This window comes from Oryctolagus cuniculus, chromosome 5 (genome assembly GCF_051225735.1).
Source record: "Oryctolagus cuniculus isolate XC-2025 breed Fujian yellow rabbit chromosome 5, ASM5122573v1, whole genome shotgun sequence".
In the NCBI taxonomy this organism is placed as follows: Eukaryota; Metazoa; Chordata; class Mammalia; order Lagomorpha; family Leporidae; genus Oryctolagus; species Oryctolagus cuniculus.
Window position 1 is genome coordinate 87,347,752 of NC_142871.1, and position 21,513 is coordinate 87,369,264.

The 21,513-nt window shown below is 38.2% G+C and overlaps 1 protein-coding gene across 1 annotated transcript in view; it reads left to right on the top strand.

Annotated features, from left to right (window-relative positions):
- The window catches only part of TBX18 (T-box transcription factor 18), a 30,606-nt gene extending 11,321 nt beyond the window's left edge, over positions 1-19,285 (top strand). The window contains exons 5-8 of the mRNA XM_008263171.5: positions 5,331-5,498; positions 8,635-8,699; positions 14,989-15,083; positions 16,360-19,285. Coding sequence (XP_008261393.5) covers positions 5,331-5,498; positions 8,635-8,699; positions 14,989-15,083; positions 16,360-17,084 — 1,053 coding nt within the window. The 3' untranslated portion in view covers positions 17,085-19,285. The remainder of the gene's footprint in view (positions 1-5,330; positions 5,499-8,634; positions 8,700-14,988; positions 15,084-16,359) is intronic.
- The last annotated feature ends 2,228 nt before the right edge of the window (positions 19,286-21,513 follow it).

Consider the following 21,513-nt stretch of genomic DNA (forward strand, 5'->3'; position numbering starts at 1 on the left):
CCTGTGGGAAAGCCTGCACTCCCGGCTGCTAAGGACTCAGCAATACGGATGGCCGCCTTCTCTTCCCTTTTCTTCATGAGAATCAGATGGGGAAGCGACATGCTGAGGTCTTCTTGTGGCGCCAGCACCCTGGGTTCTAGTCCTGGTTGGGCTCCTGGGTCAGATCGGCGCAGCGTGCTGGCTGGCCATAGTGGCCATTTGGGGTGTGAACCAACAGAAGGAAGACCTTTCTCTCTGTCTCTCTCTCTCTCACTAATTCTGCCTGTCCCCCCCCCCCCCAAAAAAATCAGAGAACTCTGAGTCAATCAAATGAGCTGATGCACTTGGAAGTACATATTTGTAAGGAGTGTTTTCTATACAGCATCATGCATGAGAATAAAAAACTACCTTCTGTGGAACTTGTGATTGGTTCTTTGAACCTAGTTATAGCCTTAACCCTTACCATTATTTTAAAGATTTATTTTATTTATTTGAAAGAGTTACACATAGAGAGAAGGAGAAGGAGGGAGGGAGGGAGGGAGAGAAAGAGAGAGGGAGAGAGAGTTTTCCATCCACTGGTTCACTCCCCAATTGGCTGCAATGGCCGGAGCTGTGCTGATATGAAGCCAGGAACTGGGAGCTTCTTCCCCGATGCAAGGGCCCAAGGACTTGGGCCATCTTGTACTGCTTTCCCAGACCATAGCAGAGAGCTGGATCAGAGGTGGAACAGCCGGGACTCAAACTGGCACCCACATGGGATGCTGGCGCTGCAGGCGGCAGCTTTACCGGTTTTGCCACAGCACGGGCCCCAACCCCTACCATTTAAAGCGGGTTGGTACCTGGTATCACCAAAAATTCAGGGATCCAGGGTTTTGCTATCTATTTCTCCTTGGTCCTTGTCTTGTCTTATTACAACAGAGGAACTTAGGTCATCTGGAAAATTTCCAATCAGCAGGGAGTATTTCCTTGTGGAACTTTCCTGTAAGACTCTACATAGCCACCTGTCTGTCAAACTTCAGGCACTTGAAACTCATCTTATTACACACAAATAATATTATGCTGCTTTTGCCTCACTTCTAGTGCCTTTTAAGTAGAAAAATGTACATTAGCTTGTTCATGAGAAAGCATAGATCTTTTCGACTCTCTGTGCTAATAGACCCCCTCCAATTCTCCATTAAACAGAATAGAGAGTGTAGATCATTTCCACAAGATGTAACTGTGATTTTCAGTGGTGGCCTTCTTGTCTGTAAGGCCAGTGGGTCTCCTAGTTCTACTTATTGCAAAACATGATTGACTACTCATCGTTATAAATCTGAGAGTTCATTTCAAAGCAAATAATGCTACCATATAAAGAACTGAGACTTGTTTAGAATTGCCTAAAAAGTTTTCAGGAATACCCTGAGCTCCTATAGTTGATATTTAAAATATTTTCTCTAATCTTCAGATTACTATTGGCAGTTGCTCCTTAATGTACAAATATAGGCACACATCAGGCATTTCTATACCTTACCCCAGTATACCCCACCTGAAGTCATTTTTGAAATACAGTAAGGATATAAACAAATAAAAGAAATCAAAATGTATATTACCAGGGTTTGGCATTGTGCAGCAGGTTAAACCATTGTGTAGGACTCAGGTATCCCATATTAGAATGCTAATTCAAGTCCTGGGTACTCTACTTCCAATCCAGTTTCCTACTAATGTGCCTGGAAAGGCAGTAGATGATGACCCAAGTAGTTGGGTCCTTGCCATCCATGTGGGAGACCTAGATGGAGTTCCTGGCTCTGGCCTTGCCCTGGTTGGGCTTCAGCTGTTGTGAGCATTTGTTGTGTGAACCAGTGGTTAGAGTATCTCTTTGTCACTCTGCCTTTGAAATAAGTAAATAAATCTTAAAAAATAACTACATGGAGAAAACTGCCTAATAGAAGTCTATGTGAAACAAGAGCCTGCTTTTCATTGACTCATACACAGAGACCCAAATAAATATTTTGTTTCCTATATTCCAGCTTAGTTCATTCCAGTCTTTGAAATGGGATGTACACTTATTTTTGTTTAATGTAAAGTCACTTTTTTCTTTCTGCTTTGGAATTTGTTTCTAAAAGGTTGCTGATTTTCCCTGGAAGTTTGTAAGTGCTATTGTTTTGTTTATTATTATTTGTTTACCATTGACATTTTGTTTCTTAGTTTGTAGAAGAAGAAATCTCCTTCACACTTTGCTGCTACCCAGTATATCAAGTGTATGCCAATTTTGTACAGAAGGAAGTTAGTTAAGAAATGAGGAAGGGGAAAAACAGGGTTTAACAGTTTTTATTAAATAATTGGTCATTTGCTGTTTTATGTTCATATTTAAAGAGCATGTTAAGGTAAAAATATAGAATAATTTGAGAAAAGGACCAGGACGGTTATTTTTCGGAGTCATGTGGTAAATGCAGCGCCAGGTGGGGTTAACCTCAATGCCTCTACAGGCCGAGAACCTTCTTTGTGTTTCCTTTGCTGGGCCTGTTCCAGTGGTGATGCAGGCACACAGACGTCATGCTGGGATGATGGCCAAGGAACCCAGCTTCCAGGTCCAGCCCTGAGGATTCAGAGGCGTCTCGCTTCCTGTAGAACTTAACGTCTTCAGCTATAGATCGGGGTGTTAGTGTCAGTTTTGTGCAGACTTAAGTGTGTCAAGTGTAATGTGATGCAGAATCCTCATGTTAATCTGAAATATTTTCAAGATACTTTTCAGCCCCACATATTTTTCAGACTGAGGATCAGTGAACATTATGCTCAGATAATATACTGAGGAAATGAAGATAAAAATATTTCATACTCACTGAAAATCTGTCTAGAGTACAGTAAATGTTTGAATCATTGGAATTCAATGTTGCTTCTGTGTTTTTCAAATTTTTTAAGTGTCTCACAGCAAGTCATACATTTTATGTTACGATCTAGTCCATACACATCCACACAGATAATGGAAAATATTTTGCAAAACCATACTTATTCTTACTACAAGCAGCATACTCTATGTTTGATGATTTTATTTAAAAAAATTCTGATTACAACTCTCTAAATTGATCTCATGAGTTACTAACGGTCATTGAAACTCTGCCCTTTTGTTAGACATGGAAAGAGACTTTTCCAGGGGCTGCAGAACCCTGTTCATGTCCCTAGGTGATGATGTGGGCTCTTGTCTCCTTTCGTTCTTCTTTCATACTCATGCTACTCCTCAACAAGCACGTCTGCTGGTCACACTCAGTATATCTGGCCTCTGTTCCATTGAGAGAGGGAAAATTCAAAAAAAAAAAACAAAGCCCTGACCTCAGTGTTTGTTACTGGCAGAGGATAAAGACATCCTGCTGTTGCAACAGGTGCACTCTCCAGGTGCAGAACTGTTGATGTCTGGCCTGACCAAAGATTCCAAATTTCGCTTATTGTACTGCTCATAGACTAAAAAACATCACTCAGGTTAACCCCTGAGTTTTCCTGAGAATTTTATTTTCCCTCTAAATTCATTACACCCAGAAACATCAAGTCAGATTTTATCTCGGGGAAGATACAGATTTGTTAATTAACTCATTAATAAATACCTGAATATGGAATCCCAGCAGCCGGTAGGAGATCCCATTGGATGAGTCTATTTCTTCACTCTATCCCTCTCAGTCTTGAAAGCATAGAACTTAGAAAGAAGAAAAAAATTCACCCATAATACCAACATCCAGAGATGATTACTGTTCATGTCTTTGCTTGGGTCTTTTTATTTTACTCTATTTTTATGTAGTTGTGGTAAATTTATAAATAATTTACTTCTTCTTTTATCATTTATCACTTAGAAAGGAAGAGCAGGTGTTTGGCACACTGGTGAAGTTACTGCTTGGGTCACCCATACCCCTTATAGGAGTTCCTTGGTTTGAGTCCCAGCTCTGCTCCCAGTTCCTGCTTTCGCTAATGTGCATCCTGGGAGATAGCAGGTGATGGCTCAGGTGCTTGGGCTGCCACCCAGGTTAGAGACCTAAATTGTGTTCCAGGCTTCTGGCTTTGGCCTGGCCCAGCTCCTGCTGTTGTGGGCATTTGGGGATTGAAACATCAGATAGGAGCTCTTGCTTTTGTCTAAAAATAAAATTTTTACAGAGAAGTATTTCATTATGTGTTTAAAGATTTCTTAGTAACATTAGTAACATTGTATTCCATTGTGTGGATTTTCATTTACCCAGGAAATCTACTCATATGGGGCATGTAAGGGGTTGATAGTTTACCTGCCGTCATGTATAATGTGACGCACAGCTTTGTACATGAGCAGCTCTTCTGAATGTGCAGTGCTTAGTTAGGATAGATTCTCAGGAATGGAATCACTGGCTAGGAGGTAGTTTACTCATATTATCAGATTCCCCCGGAGTCTGAGAGGACCAGCTTTTCCATTCTCTGGAGTTTGAGTCTCGGGAGCTTTGTTACGATGGCGGCTTTCATACTGGGCTCTCCTGACTAGAAACTTTGTGAGGTACACACAAAGCAGATCCTTAATATTCCCCTTACCCTTGAGTGGACATTTAGGGTCAGAGATGGAGGGAACATTTTCTTTTAAAAAATTTTATTTTTTATACAAGTTTCATGTATTTCATATAAGCAGATTTAGGAACACAGTGATACTTCCTATGCAAACTTCCTTTGTGCCCACACACTAACCCTTCTTCCTCTTCCCTCTCCTATTCCTTCCCACTCTTAGTTTTTACAAAGATCTACTTTCAGTTTACTCAATGATCGTAAAGTTAACCCTACACTAAGTAAAAGAGTTCAACAGATAGTATATAAAAAAAAACACTGTTCCTCAACAGAAGAGACAAGAGCTGTTAACAATTATCAAAATTCAGACTGTCCATTTCACTCCAATATATTACATTTTAGGTACTCTATGTGTAGAGGAAACATTTTCTCTGAAGAAAATCTTGTGTGCAAAAAATTATTTTTAGAGAATAGGTGTTGGTACAATTTAAATAACTGTTTCAATCTCAGGTTTTTTTTTTGGTTTTTTTTTTTTTTTTGGTTTGGATTCTGTTCCTTTTGGACCATTATACACAAAATGCTTAAGAATTTATTCTTGTATTTTCCACAACAAAACATTTGATAAGTTCACATGGTTGTACCAGGGTTTCATTGACATGGTGATTTTTAATTTGTATTTTTATGTGCATTCTGCAAAAACTTTCCTAGCCCTTCCTCTCCAGTTCTGATGCAGCCTGTTAAATTGCCACTTCTGACTCCTTGAAAACATTAATTTCCCACAGGAATTTCTTTTACACATTAAATATTTAGTCGTGTCGATTGGGGAGATGAGTCTGATAAATCTGGCCTTTCTTTCCTTGATGTAGATTATTCTTCATTCTATGCATAAATACCAACCTCGAGTGCATGTCATCCGTAAAGACTGTGGAGATGATCTTTCTCCCATCAAGCCTGTCCCATCCGGGGAGGGAGTAAAGGCCTTCTCCTTTCCAGAAACTGTCTTCACAACGGTCACTGCTTACCAGAATCAGCAGGTAGAGTTGTCAGAACTGGTGTCTTTCTTGACATTTCATTTCAGCTATTAGTAGTAAGATATCTTTTTCTGTGTTATCAAAATGTAATTATAGAAGAAAAAGTTTATTTTCACATTAACCTTTGACATTCCCATATATACATATTATATATATATATAAATATATGTACATGTATAGTAATAACAATTCTTTTTCCGTGATTCTCCAAGTAAGGATACCCTAAAAAGTGCTTCTTTAGACAAGATTATGTCTTGTCGCTGACAGCACAGGCTTACTTGCTGTTTTGAGATAATGAATTGTGATGTCATAATTAAAAATCAGCATGTTTATTGCTAGGAAATACATGTGTTACATATTAAAAAGTGAATTGTATCATGGAGCATGAGATTTAGTAATTCATTTTAATTTAAGATTATAGCCAATGAATTATGAGAAATATTTCAGAAGAATTTATCCTGTAGAATCATTTTGGCATCTTTACAAATAGTACTATTTTTTTCAAGGAATGCTTTTATTGTGAGAGGGTGGTTTACATGCTTATTGTTTGAGAGATCAATGATTGTATAGTCTGAGAGATCATCAACTTTTATAAAGTTGAAAACAATTTAAGAAGGGAAATGTTTTTCTCTATGTATAATATATATATGTTTCTTTAAGGCTATGTTTACATGTGTCACCTAGGTGGAGGACTGGATCAGAAACAAATGTTTAATGCAATTTAATATGCAATTCCAGGAAGTTTCCATAAGATGCAGCTATGTAATGGAGGATGATGTGGTCTATGGTAGATTTAAAAAATTCCCAGTGATCAGCAGAGTTGTTTTAGGCCTCTCTACCTCTTTTGCATTCTTATAAATCTCGGTTAAAAATGTAAGGCTTTATAATCTTCACTGTGCTTTCTGTTGTAAAACTGCTCAGGAGCTTTGGATCCTGTCCAGTGTGTCCTCCCTTAGGACTCAGAGGCTCAGCTGCCCTCCCTGGAGTGAAGATGCCCGTTCTCACCAGGGCTGAGCTGTTCTCTCATACATTGCCACTCTGTGATACAGGCTTTTAGGAAGGAACATAAAGGGTAACTTTAGAATTTGGAAGATACTCTTTTAAAATATATTTTATTTCAGAATATTCAAAAATTTATAAAACATAAATGAAATTTCCCCCATTATTAAAATCCCATATTAGTATATTTGTCACTAAAATGAACCACACCTAGCTTTCCCTATTTTTTAAAATCCAAACTCCTTTAACCCTTCTAGTCTTCCTAGGCTCTAGGAAGATACCCTTGAAATATATTAGGTAGAAACGGAAAGGAAAACCTTTCTCTCTGTCTCTGTCTTGCTCTCTCACTGTCTAACTCTGCCTGTCAAAAAAAAAAAAAAAAGAAATATATTAGGTAGAGATGATTTCTTGGGAAAAAAATTAATTCACAAAGAGAAAATAGAGATATTTAATATGCTTTTTAATTGCCTGAGTTCATCTTTTCTATATCTTGTGTACACACAAGTTAATTGTGTTGTGTGTTATGTATGTATTTTTTTAATTATTAATTTGGAAGTCAGAGTTACAGAGAGAGGGTGAGAGACATAAAAGAGAGAGCTTCCATCCACTGGTTCTTTCTTCAGATGGCCCTAATGGCCGGAGCTGGGCCTATCTGAAGCCAGGAGCTTCTCTCTGGTCTCTCACATGGGAGCAGGAGCCCAGGTACTTGGGCCATCATCTGCTGCTTCCCCAGGTGCGTTAACAGGGAGCTGGATCAGAAGTGCTGCAGCTGGGACTCAAGTTGGTGCTTTACCTGCTATGCCACAGTGCCAGACCCATCTGTGTATATATTTTTTCCCACCCTCTGTGATACAGTAAGTGCTGTGCAATGGGGTTTTGGCATGTGTTGGTGACTAGCAAACACTGACAGGTTGATTAAGAGGATGGAAAATTAGAAGGGAATTTTACAAAATCCAATCATACTCACTTTTAAATTTTCTGACTACTGGGGCCAACATTGTGGCACAGTAGGTAAAGCTGCTGCCTGCAACACCAGCATCCAGTGTGGGTGAATGACTGAGAATATGTGTAAACTGTATTAGGGACGGCAGATCACTTTACAAAGAAGCCTTTCCATGCCCTAATGTTGGCCAGCAGATTTCAGACTAAGTGCTGCAGTCAGAAGTTTGTTCATTAACTTTACAGATTTCATTAAGCCACGGTATTTGGGAAACAAAACACAATGTGCCTCTTAGAAAACAGGCTGTTAATTTCTCTGACAAAGCAGGGATTTGGTAAGAAACAGATGGGATTATTATTTATTAGAATCAAGTTCAGGATGGCATAACTAAAAAAACTTAATAGAGATGATTAGGCCATTTCTAAAATTATTCCCCTCAATATCTTGGCATCTTAGTGGGCAAGAAGCTGGTTATGAGTCAGCAAATTGGAGCTCTAGTTAACGTTAAAACATACTTATTTCTTCTGCATGTATGATATTCAGTGCCAGAAGGACCTTCATGTATTAGTTAACTCTGGTTACTCATTCTCTGTAGCACTCTGACCAGGTTCAGACTCCACAGATAAAAAATGAAAGAAAAAAACTTTGAGATGATAGTCACAAAGAAGATTAGAGGAGATGTGAAAACAGAGAGGCAGAAAAATAATGGAGTGTGTGTATTACCTAATTCTGAGGAAGAGAAGGCAGCACAGAGTCTTAACATTCAAACATGTAAGTTAAGTAACATGTAAGTTAAGCTGTTAAGTACGAGTTGGGAATTAGGTGTTCCCCTGCAAGGGAAACAGATCTAAACCATATCACAGAATTCATTGAGAATTCTCTGGTTGTCAAACATACAGTAAGTAATTCACAGACCGTTCAGTCTTCTTTATCAGGAAAGTAAAAGCAAAACATTCTTTTCCCGGTGGAGATTAAAAAGGAGTGAAGTGTCTTCCTCATAATAGTTGAATATTCTGGATGATTTCTGAAATTTTCTTTAGCTTTACTGATAAAATATTAAATACTCAGAATAGAGAAACAGTAGACTCCATCAACAATTAATTTTTGAATCATACGCAGTTCTGCAATCATTTCTGCTTTCAATAACCTTTACTTGATGTGTATGTGAGATTTGATATGATTTTTTTTTCTATTCTACAGATTACTCGGCTGAAGATAGATAGAAACCCATTTGCCAAAGGCTTCCGAGACTCTGGGCGTAACAGGTATGTGTCAGTGAAGAACATTCCAAATATGAGAAACATATTTGATATTTATTATGAATTTTCTATTACCAAGTAAACAGTTCAATTCACTGATATGGTGCTGAAATCATTTCTGATTTTTGCTCATATAGTTGTACCTTGGAGGTTATTTATTTTTGGATGTAGTGGTGTAGCCTGCCCTAACATGAATTTTCATGCATGATGTGGGGGTGAAGATGGAAGCTCTTAGGGTGTACTTTGTGTGTTGTTTCTGAAGGAGCCTTGAAGAAGCCTGCAGTTACAGGCCCAGGGGCCTCAGTATCCCAACTGCCTTTAGTATTGGTCTAGTATTTCCATAGTGATGACACAACTGTCTATTGATTCTGTCTGGGGAGTATCATGGGGTCTCTTGTTAATTCAGATGTCCAACTGGAATATGAAACACTACCTATTGCCAAGAGAGCTGATGTTCTTTAGTTTCCAAATTTGTCTTGGCTCTGCTGACAACCACACACTTGTTTATTTTTTCTGTGTTGTGTTTTACTGTGTTTGTACTAAGTAGGAGAGCTACAAAAATGAATTCCACTCCATTACTTTTATCAAAAAGCAGATCATCTAGTCTGTGTGCCAAGAGTTCTTTAATTTATTCATATGAATTGATTCCAATACAGTTCAGTGAAACATTTTCTAAAATAACTGTTAGAAGTAATAGAAAGTAATAACAGAATAAGTTCTCAAAATGCCTTTTTAGGGTAATAAGGTTTTGACTTAAAAATTTTAAAAAGATTTTTTGTAAGTGTTTGAGCAATTTTTATGACTTTACTCCCCAAATTATTCTAATGCTCCTTGAAAAGTTGGCATTAAAGCTGACACACGTAGGCTGTGTCTAAATGAAATTCAGTCTTCACTTCTAGACACAATTTCATTTGAAATTTTAGGGAGAAAACAGTGAGATAATAGTCCAGATTTTTAATTTTTAATTCTTTCAGCTGATTAATTGGTCAGGGTATATGACAAAATCGTTTTCTCAGAATACACTCAATGCTCGCAGAGACTTAATGTCATCTTTTTTTTTTCTTTAACACAGTGACATCATTTACACATCATGAGTATAAGAAATAGAATGCAACTAGAATGCTAAAGAAGTAGAGTGACATTTAACTTAGTACTGGTTGATTAGTAAGACTAATAGAAGGGCTTCCCTCTCAAATTCTTCTCTTGGTGGGAAGCTTTGCTGGCACAAGGGTTTTCAAAAAGTTCATGGAAAATTGGCATCATTGAAAAAGTATATATGGATTTCAAAAACTTTTGCACCCCCAAACTGTTGTCTTTTAATTGTATTTTTCCATGAACTTTTTGATGACTCTTGTAGTGCAGTATAGTTGTCTCCTGTATTAAATTATTTTGTCTTTTTCTCTGTTTGTTTCAATGTAGAGAAAAAAATTTGCATAGCTTTGTTAATGTTACAGTAGTTACTGGTTAACTTGTTTTTCAGAGGAGTTTCTGAAAATTAAATGCAAGCTGAACCATAATTTTGTAACTTGAAATGGTCACTTAGTGCAGATTGCTAAAGGGAACCTTCAGGTTGATTCCGTTTCTGCCTTGACAAATGCTTTGGTGATTTTTTTTCTTTTTTATGATTTTGGCTATAGCAGAATAGTCTTTATCCATTTAAGAATCTTCTGTGCTTTTAGTTCATTTTTTTTTGAAGAGAGAAGGAATTTATTAAAACTCACAAAAATTTCAGGAGAGTAAGACAGATGTGGAGAGGGTGCACCAGAAATGATGTCCAAGCTATCTGCTCTTGCAAAGACCTCACTGTTGATGGCACCAGAGGTCATGCTGCTTGTGCCTTCCCAGTTCCTTTAGTAAGCAATAAATTAAACTTTTAAAGCATATTTTAGATAGATAGTAATAGTGAGTGAGCCTTCTACAAGTGGAAATGGGATGATAGATGCATATATCAAGTTTTTAGGATGAATTCTGGATATGTGAGTACAATAAAAGGACATTTGGTTATTTAAATTTGATGAGTGGAAAAACAATCAGTGGCAATGGTGAAAATAAACTACTAAGCCTGTTCAGTATGGTAAGATCAAGATGCTAGGTTTGATTTGGGTTTTACCTACCTTTTGCCTGTTTCAAGGATATATAGGCATGGCATCTGTAGTGTTTGCTACTGTTTCTTTCCTGGTTCTAATAGTGCTAATGTTTTTAATAGAGATGTGGTAAATAATGAATTATATTTAAACATGTAATAAATTTTGTTAATATTTAATTTTTAAATTTTGTTCCAAGTGTTTAAATAATATCTTAGTACAGATACGTACTAAGCACGTTGGGCCTCTATGTAGTTTTCTGGCTGGTGAAATAAAGTTTCTACTTTTTTTTTTCTCACTGAAATTATTTTTCTTGCTTATCACAGATGGGTTCTTCATTGCTCACTTTGGAATGCTAAGTATCTGTCAGCTAACATTTCCCATTTTTAAAAATCTGATTTTAATATTTTCCAATGATAAACACAGAGAAGAGGGAATTTAGTCCGTTTTAATTTGTGATCTCTGTGTTATTTTCTCTTAAAAATAGCCCTAATTATATGTAAGATGTGGTGGATGGTACAGTGCTTTTGGGAACATGGAGGAAATTGTAATTTTTTTGTGTACAGTAGTAGGGAATAAAACCCACGAGAAAGGTTCAGTGTATTCATTTAATACTCCTTGTTCTGCTGTGCTGTTGTTACTCTTTTTAAAAACAAATTTTATTTTTATTTTTCTCCATAAATGAAATAAACAAATTATGTAGGACAAGAAGTAAACATGGATTTGTGTGATTGTTTAAACTTTATAAAATGATTTGCTTTAATTAAAAATTATCCTTCCCTGGCTATTTACAGCTCCACAGCCTATTTTATAGGAATCAGTAGCTTCGGCCCTTGAAAGCTCTCCTGCAAGACATTTGCTATGTGAGAGAGAATTTATGTGCTGAGAATAGTTTCATTCTTCAGTTAGGCCTTAAGTTTGACCCTATAAAAGTTTTTACTCAGGAAGGTACAAAAATTTCTTCTCTTTAAATACTTCAGGAAAAACATAACCATTTTACTAAATAAACTTGGCCATTTGATAGCATAAATTAAGGTGGTGATAAAATGTGGAAATTGTTCAAAGGCATCTTGTATAAATTATCGCCTTGGCTACACTCCTGCAGGAGGTGCCTTTTATCTTTTCTTTGACTAGACGGGAAAAGTCTCCATTACTGGAGAAAATGAAGGCTTTTTAACAAAAGTCCAGATTCAGCTAATAAATATTTTATAACTGTTTCCTGCAAAATATCTGAAATCCTTTCTGGAACTTGCAGTGTGAATTAGCAGCCTCTGGAAAAATATCAGTAGTTTAGAATCAGATCGCTTGTAGAAATACCACCTTTGGAGCATCTCTTTAAAGCTTAGATTATGTATTTGTGAGCATCAATAACTTCTGCCCAGAATTTGGCTTACAAATTTACATTTGAAGCATAATAAAGTTTGCATTGTAAAGCAAATATTATGCAGCAGTGCATATCCCTATGGTTAACAAATTTCAAAGTCTAGTGGATACTTCATAATTATCTTAGTATCCACTTTGATGTCTTTAATATTTAAAATTACCGACATCAAAACTCACCTATGTGGTAGTAAAAAAAAGCAGTTTTTAAAAATAAAAATGTTTCCTGAGTCTTTTGCATTTTGAAACATCTTGATGCTAGGAAGTAGTGAAAATTTTGTATTCAAATGTAGGGTAACCAGCTAAACAGCACTCACCATTCATAATTTCAGAATTAAATACAAGGATACTTCAAAATGCTCCTGAGACAATGAAATTAAAAGATAGTGTATTTTGCTGCAAAAAAAAAACCCACAAAACACTGAAATTGTCTTGTACAGCAGGCAACATGGCATTTTGAGGCTAACCAAGCCTTCCTCACTCCCTAGAAATCTGTATTTTTAATGTACAAAGTATATTATTGATTGGCATGATCTTGGATTTTGATTGTAGTTTGACCACTTATAATGGCCATAAGATGTCTGATTTGGAAACATTCAGAATGAAACAATTTCAGAGCTGGAAGGGGTCTCAGAGCTTTTGCAGTCTAACTGTCACTCTATGGGAAACTGAAATGCAGGCAGTGAAGACATTGATTTAAGGTCACACAATGAGATTTAGTATGTTGCAATCAACAGTCCAGTTCTCCTGAGCTGAATCTATTGTCCTTTACACTAAATAATCTTCTGTGTGGCACATCATTTATATCAGGGGCCAGATTCTGTTCTCCCTCTTAGGTGGCTCAGGTAAAGCAGGTGCAGGTTCCTCTGTGCCCTGCCCACACTTTGATATCCAACTCTAGCTCCTCGGTGGGTTGGGAACCTCTCTCTGAAGCCCTCCCATAGTGGCACCTCTGAGTCTATGACTTAAGAGGTGAGTCACATGCATGTATGGTCTCATAACGAGATGTGTTCGTGTATGCAAGCTTGTGCAGGCACATACTACTCCTCACACATGCACAGCCTTCTCCTGTCATGCTCTTCATTGACTGAAGACAGAAATCCATAAATTAACAGAGATGTACCCTGCACACTCAAAGGAAGCAAATTCTGTAGGTAAAACCTGAGAACAGAAGGGCGAGTAGTGTGTGATAATTTCATCAGTACAAATCTGTTCCTCTGGGGTCTGGAGAGCTTTCACTATAATATGTAAGTGATGTGGTATTTTGGTATGGTTACTCTCATCTTGGTTTATAGTTTTAACCTAGATGACGTAGCACCTACAATAAGATACTAAGGCTCTCTGACAGTCACAAGAGATGTCTGAATAGCACTTAATGCCTCAGGAAGTGGTGTAAGTTAAATGAAAAGAGCAGTGTCACCTAGACTAACAAATTGCTTATGGACAAGTGGTGAGGTCTCAGGTGTGACTGTCTCGAACATGAGCTAGTTGAGTGAGAGGTTTCAGTCTCAGAACCCAGAAGAATTAGGTACCTGATATAAAAAAGAGAAACTCTGAATCACTGTGATAGGAAGGGACTCAGATACGTGTTTAGAGTAGTTGCCCCTATTTTAAAATACATGTATAGCATGTAGCCCATACCCAGTTTGTCTTGTAATCTATTAAGTGTGTGTCTGGGCTTTAAGATAACATTTTTAAATAAAAATTTATTTATTTACTTGAAAGAGTTACACAGAGAGAAGGAGAGGCAGAGGCAGAGAGAGAGAGAGAAAAAGAGAGAGGTCTTCCATCTGCTGGTCCACTCCCCAATTGGCTGCAATGGTTGGAGTTGCATTGATCAGGAGCCAGGAGCTTCTTCCAGGTCCCCCACACAGGTGCAGGGGCCCAAGGACTTGCACAATCTTCTACTGCTTTCCCAGGCCATAGCAGAGAGCTGGTTTGGAAGTGGAGCACCTGGGACTCGAATCAGCACCCATATGGGATGCTGGCACTGCAGGCAGCAGCTTTACCTGCTACGCCACAGCGCCAGCCCCATGACAACATGTTATAACATGTTTGAACGGCAATGGTAGTTCAAATAGTTTGTGGAAATGGAATTAAAATATGTTTTTTGCTTTGACACATAATTTATTTGAAATACATAGTGTTTCCATATTGTGCATTTTCCATGGACTTCTTAGAGACCTCTTATACTGATTTCATATACCAGATAGCCCTACACACTGGCGGGAGAGACAGGTGCTGCCCTCTCCTGGCCCTTCTTGCTGTTTTAAGCAGAGTTCAGCCTGCTGCACTGGGTGGTAGTGGACATTGTGTCCCTGAGAGAGGTCAGGTTTCTTTGGATGGTTGATCTCCTGAGCTGTCTGCCCAGCCACCAAATGATGGGAAAGGAACCAGTGTTCCTTAGAAGATAGGTGGTTTTGCAAGTCATCCTTCGGTGACTACAGCTTCCTCACTAGAGGGAGAATTTATGTGGCTGGAGAGAGGGAACATTCCAGATCACAGCAGAGCCTGGGACTCACAGCAGCCTGGATAGACTCTCTCCACCTCAGTCCTTAGGCCAGGGGGACAGCTCTTCATCCCCATGTCGGATTAATTTTCTGAGACTATTGACAGGTGTCTTGGGTAGTTTGTTTTCTTGTGCTCCTGGTGACTGAATGGTAACCCATCTCCAAAGCATTTCTTTCTGCTTGTAGCAAGCTCCTAGCTTGCTAGTGTGGGGCATCCTGACAATATGGCTGTTGTTTTCTGAAATGCCTGTACTGGTGAAAGCTCCAACTGTTCTTAACTAAATTTCATTTGTCCACCCCCATCCTGACCCTTCCATTTAGAATGGGTTTGGAAGCCCTGGTGGAGTCATACGCATTCTGGAGACCTTCATTACGGACTCTCACCTTTGAAGATATCCCTGGAATTCCCAAGCAAGGTAATTCACAGAGTCTGCTGAATGTACATGGAGCTAGTTCCTGCCCAGATGCCAAGTGCTAAAAACTGCAGAAGTTATTATTTATTCCTGTAATGGCAACCTCATCACCATCACCCTACTATAGAATTCATCTGTTTTCTGTATGGTATCCTCCCTGGGCTCATCTCTGAATAGTTCCCACAGCCTCAGAGCTAATGTTCTCTTAGCGGGAGCTGCAAAGAAAGGGATGGCTCCTTCTCTCATGTCTACTCAGTAGGTAGGACTCTCAGCTCACTCCTGTAGTCAGGCTTTTTACCAAGATCCTGCTCAGCTTCCAGTGAGAATTTCACATGTTGGTTTTAGATAATTATCATTGGTTAGATTGGGCATGTAGATTATTTTGAGAAGCTATATAAAACACCATTGCTGCAGCAATGAAGGTTTTACAACCTATTCACCTCTTTGGAATTCCCTTCTCTCCTAAGTTCTGTCAGATTTGCAAACATCAATCTGCCAGGGAATCCAGAGTGGGGAGTCAGCCACCATCAGTGTTATTGATTGGACGCAGGGTCAGCTACCCTCTCTTAAGTTTCACGGGTCTGTTTATTTGCTGGACCTCTGTTCTTGTGTTAGTACATGATTCACCAACATGTTTTCCGGTTGGAAATTTGATTTTTGAAACAGTAGGCTATTGCCCTATTGCATTGCTAAAACCTGTATGATGGAGTCACATTGATACACACAAGCATTCAGTTAGGAGCCACAGATATGTTTGAGGCAGTGCATGCCTTGGACCAGTTTAGCTCTTTCCTTTCAGGTGCTTTCTTTTCTTTGCAAGAAAAAATTTTGATCCAGAGTAAATTTTGCTGAAAGAAAGGGTAAAAGCTGGGTAGAAGAGTTGGTTATACTTTTGAAACAAGATACAGAAGGAGATGAAACATATTTTAAAGTTGCTGGCCTATTTAGTATTTGTAATATTTATTACAGCAAATAAGATAATTTTGAGAAACCTAATTGAGGGAAAAAATGGAAAAATCCTATGTGGTAGTCTCCTATTCTGTAAAAAAATATATATAGAGAGAATATGTCCTAAAATATTGTGAGGACCTGTGTTTAAATTATTTCAATCTGAACTCAATTAAATTGTAAGTTTCTTGAAACCAATACCATTTTCTTTTCATCTTTGTAGCCCTCTCCCCACCCCCACCTTGTAACAAGCTGTGTCTTATCATATTTTCAGCATTAAAAGGAAAAGATGGCTGTGGAGTCGTTCTTTATATTTCAACTTCTTTTCTAGGCAATGCAAGCTCTTCCACCTTACTCCAGAGTTCTGGGAATGCTGTCCCTGCCACCCACCCTCACCTTTTGTCTGGCTCCTCTTGCTCCTCTCCTGCCTTTCATCTGGGGCCTAACACCAGCCAACTGTGTAGTCTGGCCCCGGCTGACTATTCCACCTGCGCCCGCTCAGGCCTTGCCCTCAACCGATACAGCACATCCTTGGCGGAGACCTACAACAGGCTCACAAACCAGTCCGGCGAGACCTTCGCCCCACCAAGGACTCCTTCCTATGTGGGCGTGAGCAGCAGCACCTCCGTGAACATGTCCATGGGTGGCACTGATGGCGACACCTTCAGCTGCCCACAGACCAGCTTGTCCATGCAGATTTCGGGGATGTCACCTCAGCTCCAGTATATCATGCCTTCACCCTCCACCAACGCCTTTGCTACTAACCAGACCCATCAGGGCTCCTATAACACTTTCAGGTTGCACAGTCCCTGTGCTTTGTATGGATATAACTTCTCCACATCCCCTAAACTGGCTGCCAGCCCTGAGAAAATTGTTTCTTCCCAAGGAAGTTTCTTGGGATCCTCACCGAGTGGGACCATGACTGATCGGCAGATGTTGCCCCCTGTGGAAGGAGTGCACCTGCTTAGCAGTGGGGGTCAGCAGAGTTTCTTTGACTCCAGGACCCTAGGAAGCTTAACTCTGTCATCATCTCAAGTGTCTGCACATATGGTCTGATGCAACCTCTAAGTTAAAATACATTTGAATCTGTCTAATGTATTTTCTTCCTTCTTTTTTTAAAGCAAGGTGGAAAGAAAGCTATCTGTAGCTTGTAAAATGTACATATAATAGAAAATGAAGGCTCACTGAGATTTTTGACTTTCTCATGGTGAGATTGTAATTATCTTTGGTATGTATGTAGACTGTATATACATGGCATGTGGAGTATCGCAGCCTCTATTATTTCTCCTTGTTCATCCTCATTCATCCGGGGGCACAGTGTATTGGCATTCATGCAGTATTTTTAACCATCATTCTCTGACTCATTTCAAAACTTGGCGATGATACTAACCAGATGAAGACTTATAACTTAATTTGTCAGAAAAATGTTCTAAACAGTTCCATACTTGAGTGTTGATAACCAGCAGTAACCAGCATATCGAATTTTGTGATTTATGTTATTCTTGGACACAGTGTGAAAACCAAAAGTACAAAATCCAGTTGGAGTCTTAGTCTTAGTTCTGAGGCATTTGTAATCATGAAGGATTAGCTTTTGCATTCCTGCTTGTTTTTATTTACCACAGATATTATATGACCTTGGGTCTATAAAAACTCATAACCCATAATAATTGCTATTTTCTTAAGGAAGGTGGAGGAGAGGCTTGTGAATTTTTTCACTTTCCATTGAGCATATAAGTGGTACTTACTCATCCGCAGAGAATGAATTTCCAGTGTTTTGAATTTTTTTGCCAGTTTATTTACTTTATCAAATAGACCATTAAAAATGTTCTATAAACATTTTTTAAATCTGGTTTTCACCAGGGAAGGAAAATGTGATATGAATGATATGGCAATAAGAAAATAAATCCACCTCAAATTCTATGATTCCAAAGAGAAATATCTCTTTTTAAATCTAGAGGAATAATACTGTTAACCATCCCTTGATTTATGTATAGTTTGTTTTTTAATTTAGGGTACTTCTTCAGCTAGCTTTGAGCTTCCTGATCTACACTCTATATGTAAGGAAAAAGCATTTATGCTACTTATGTCTCCTAACTCTTGCAGATTGAGATCTCCCTCCTGAACCTTGTTCCCTGACTGAGTCTTTCCCCAGATAGGTTCAGGGCCTTTATGGTGTTAAATAACCCAGTAAGGAATTTAAGGGGGTTATCTTCAGCAATCTGTCTTTTTGGGGTTGTAGTACGAAGGCCAAAGCCCATTACAATAAAGGCCCTCTTGGAGGACTAAAGAGGAAGATACTAATTATGATAGAGGCGCTATAAAACTATTAACCTAACCTGAGAACTGCAGAAATGAAAACGTTACTTTTTCTAAATCCCTAAAGTAATGTATCAGTGGCTTAAGAGTTCAAAACAAGTAGCTTTGATAGCACATTGCAAGTTAAACAGAAAAGGGTAAGAGGGGGTGATGAGGTGCATTCCCCTTCTATCGAGAAATCAAAATGATGTGTTTTCCCCTCACCTCAGTATCTTTCATATACTCAACAAGTGAAAAGACTGTGCTTTCCTTAAAATGCTAAACAGGATTGTTCTAACGAATCCTTAGTTTAAATGATTTAGCTCCTGATTTCCTTCTTTACTTTAAAATAGTGTGAGTGTGATATATTTAGGGGAATATACTGTTTGAACAGAATTTGCACAGGATGTGACTCTAGAGAAACTGATAAATTGCCTTATGGGTTCCGCATTGGTTCATCAAACTAGTATCCATTTTTAAATTTAATAATAGCATGAAGGGACATAAAATATCTGCAATAGGTAGATCCATTTAAGACATTTGTATGTGATACTAATAGCTTGACAAAGATTTGGGAAAAGGTTTTGAGAATGAGTTTGTCCCAGTCTTGATGCTTGATAAAATTTAAGGAAAAAAGAGGCCTTTTCAGCTTGTGGAAACATGGAAAGAATATCTATATACTTGTATGTACTAATTAGGAGAATATCTTCCTTTTTGTTGTTGGTAACTTGAGATAACATCACAATGTGAGTGGAATTTCTTACAAATTTTTGGGGGGATAAAATTCAGCAGTATTGTATAAATGCTGTTTCCATTGGGTTTTACTGTAAATATCAATCACCATGTCATTCAAAGACTAGCTTTTTATCATTATATTAAATGGCATACGTACATTGATAATTATATGTCTGTATTTTATTAAAAATGCTTAAGAAACTATATTAAAGTGTGTTATTAAGCCATTTTGTGGATTTTGGAGGGTAATTATTTTAAGTGTCTGTAGCTATTGTTCCAGGAATAAGCACAGAACACATACACCAAATATAAATGAATTCTAAATCATGAGGCAGGAAGAAATGGGCCTGCTGTTCACTTTCCACATGTTGGATATAATTTCTTGGTGTGTTGACCATGTCACTGAAGGTGAAGGCCCTGACAAATGTTGAACACATGAGAACTTGAATGTGAAAGGAGGAGGATGGCGGGGCGTGTTTTGCTTCACGTCCAGGGGAGAAACACAAAGATAGATACAAGAATGAGCTGTTGCACCACTGACCAGTGATGACAGATTACTTCTAGGCCCCTTGACCAGAAAACATTCCAAGGGACATCGAGATGGGGTGAGGGTGCTGCTATCAAGACCAGTCACATTCTGAAAATTAACACTTGCTTCCAAACTAGCTTCCTCCCAGAGGTCAACAGCTTTTCACAAGTGGGGCACCCAGTTGCTGACCCCTGATTGCTGGAATGTAGGAGGTCAGGAGTCCTTGGTGGCCCTGGGAGGAGGTTGGGGCACAGTGTAGCCTATATAGAGAAGGACCACACTCATTCTCCATGTTAATTAGAGAAATTTTGAGCAAAAGGAACCATCGCTTTTAAAATGCAAAGAACTCACTATTACCCAACTCCACTCAAACCTATTAGTAACTGACACCTTATTGAAAAATAGATAAACAGAAACTTTCCAGAGAGCAGGAGGTTTGATTAAGAAGGAAATAAATAATTGTGGCAGGGCAGTTCTGGAAAGATTTCCATGGAGACGAGAAAGTACAAGAAGAGAGATCCTTAACTAACCTCTGCAGATTGCCGTGGAACTCTGACACAGAGCCAGTAAAAACAATCATTTCACGAGCTTCCTTCAGGAGCTGAGGTATAGTTGGTGAATGCTACAAGGAGGCTCTCTGTGCTTAGGTTTATAAAGAACCCTGATTTCAAAGTGTACACGATGTGGGGTTTCCTCATGAAGAACTCATTGGGTCATGTAGATGAAGGTTTTCCCAAGCTTTGCATTGGGTATTTAACAGTTTTTAAATTATTACTAGTTGTATTTTAATCTCATTGGTGATCCTTTTAAAAAATGTGCTCAAATAAGTTGAGAGTGAGTTAACTGTGTATGGTTGTATAGATACACATGATTACAGCATGCTAGAATCTCAACGCTTGAAAATTAACGTCAGAGATAGAAATGAGCAAATAATGCATATCCAAATATAGAAACATTCAATAGATGTATAAACTTAATATCCCTCTACGTGCTCACAGATTTTCAGGTAGTTTTTGGGATTTTGGTACCGTGAAAGTGTCCTAATCTTGGGAACTAGGGAACTGGGTTTCCAACTATGGATTTCTTAATGATTTTTTTGCAAAAACTTAACCACTTTAGGTATCAGTTTTCTTATGTGTGAAAGAAGTGGCTGGCATGAGAATCTTCAGTATTTGTTTTGGTTTGAGTAAATATCTAGCTTAATACTAAGGAAGTAGTTTTATAAAACAATTACCACTTTCAGAATATATATCTACTTTTGGATATGAAAGAACACTATTAGAATGATTTTAAATTTATTGAATTGCTTATAATTTATCTTTTAAATGGAACTATGCTTTACTCGGTTGTAATATGTTGGATATATTTTAGCATTTTAATAATTATATTTGAAGGAAGCTGTACTTAATAATGCCTTTACAATGAACAGAAAAGGATATTAATAAAATTCTATTTCATGGTACTCTTAATTGCATAGCATGAAAGTACTTCATTTTGGAATAACTATGACAGTCTAGTAACATAGAGATCATTCTAAGCCCATTCACAGTACATTTAAATCCTTCAGTAAACACTTGAACTTGTCTTTTCAAAGGTTTTATGCCTGCTGAGACTCAGATACAATAATATGGAGAAATTTATTACTCTGCAACTTACTGAGTTTATCCAAGGCTGGATCAACATATACATCCTATATCCATGTTTTCAATCATAGAAATCATGTTACTGGAGTTATTTAATAAGGCCCAGAAGTTTTTTTTTAAATAATAGCTTTATTTAAATAAAATTCGGGCTGGTGCTGTGGCTTAGCCAGTAAAGCTGCTGCCTGCAGTGCCGGCATCCCATATGGGTGCTGGTTCTAGTCCCAGCTGCTCCACTTCTGATCCAGCTCTCCACTATGGCCTGGGAAAGCAGTAGAAGATGGCC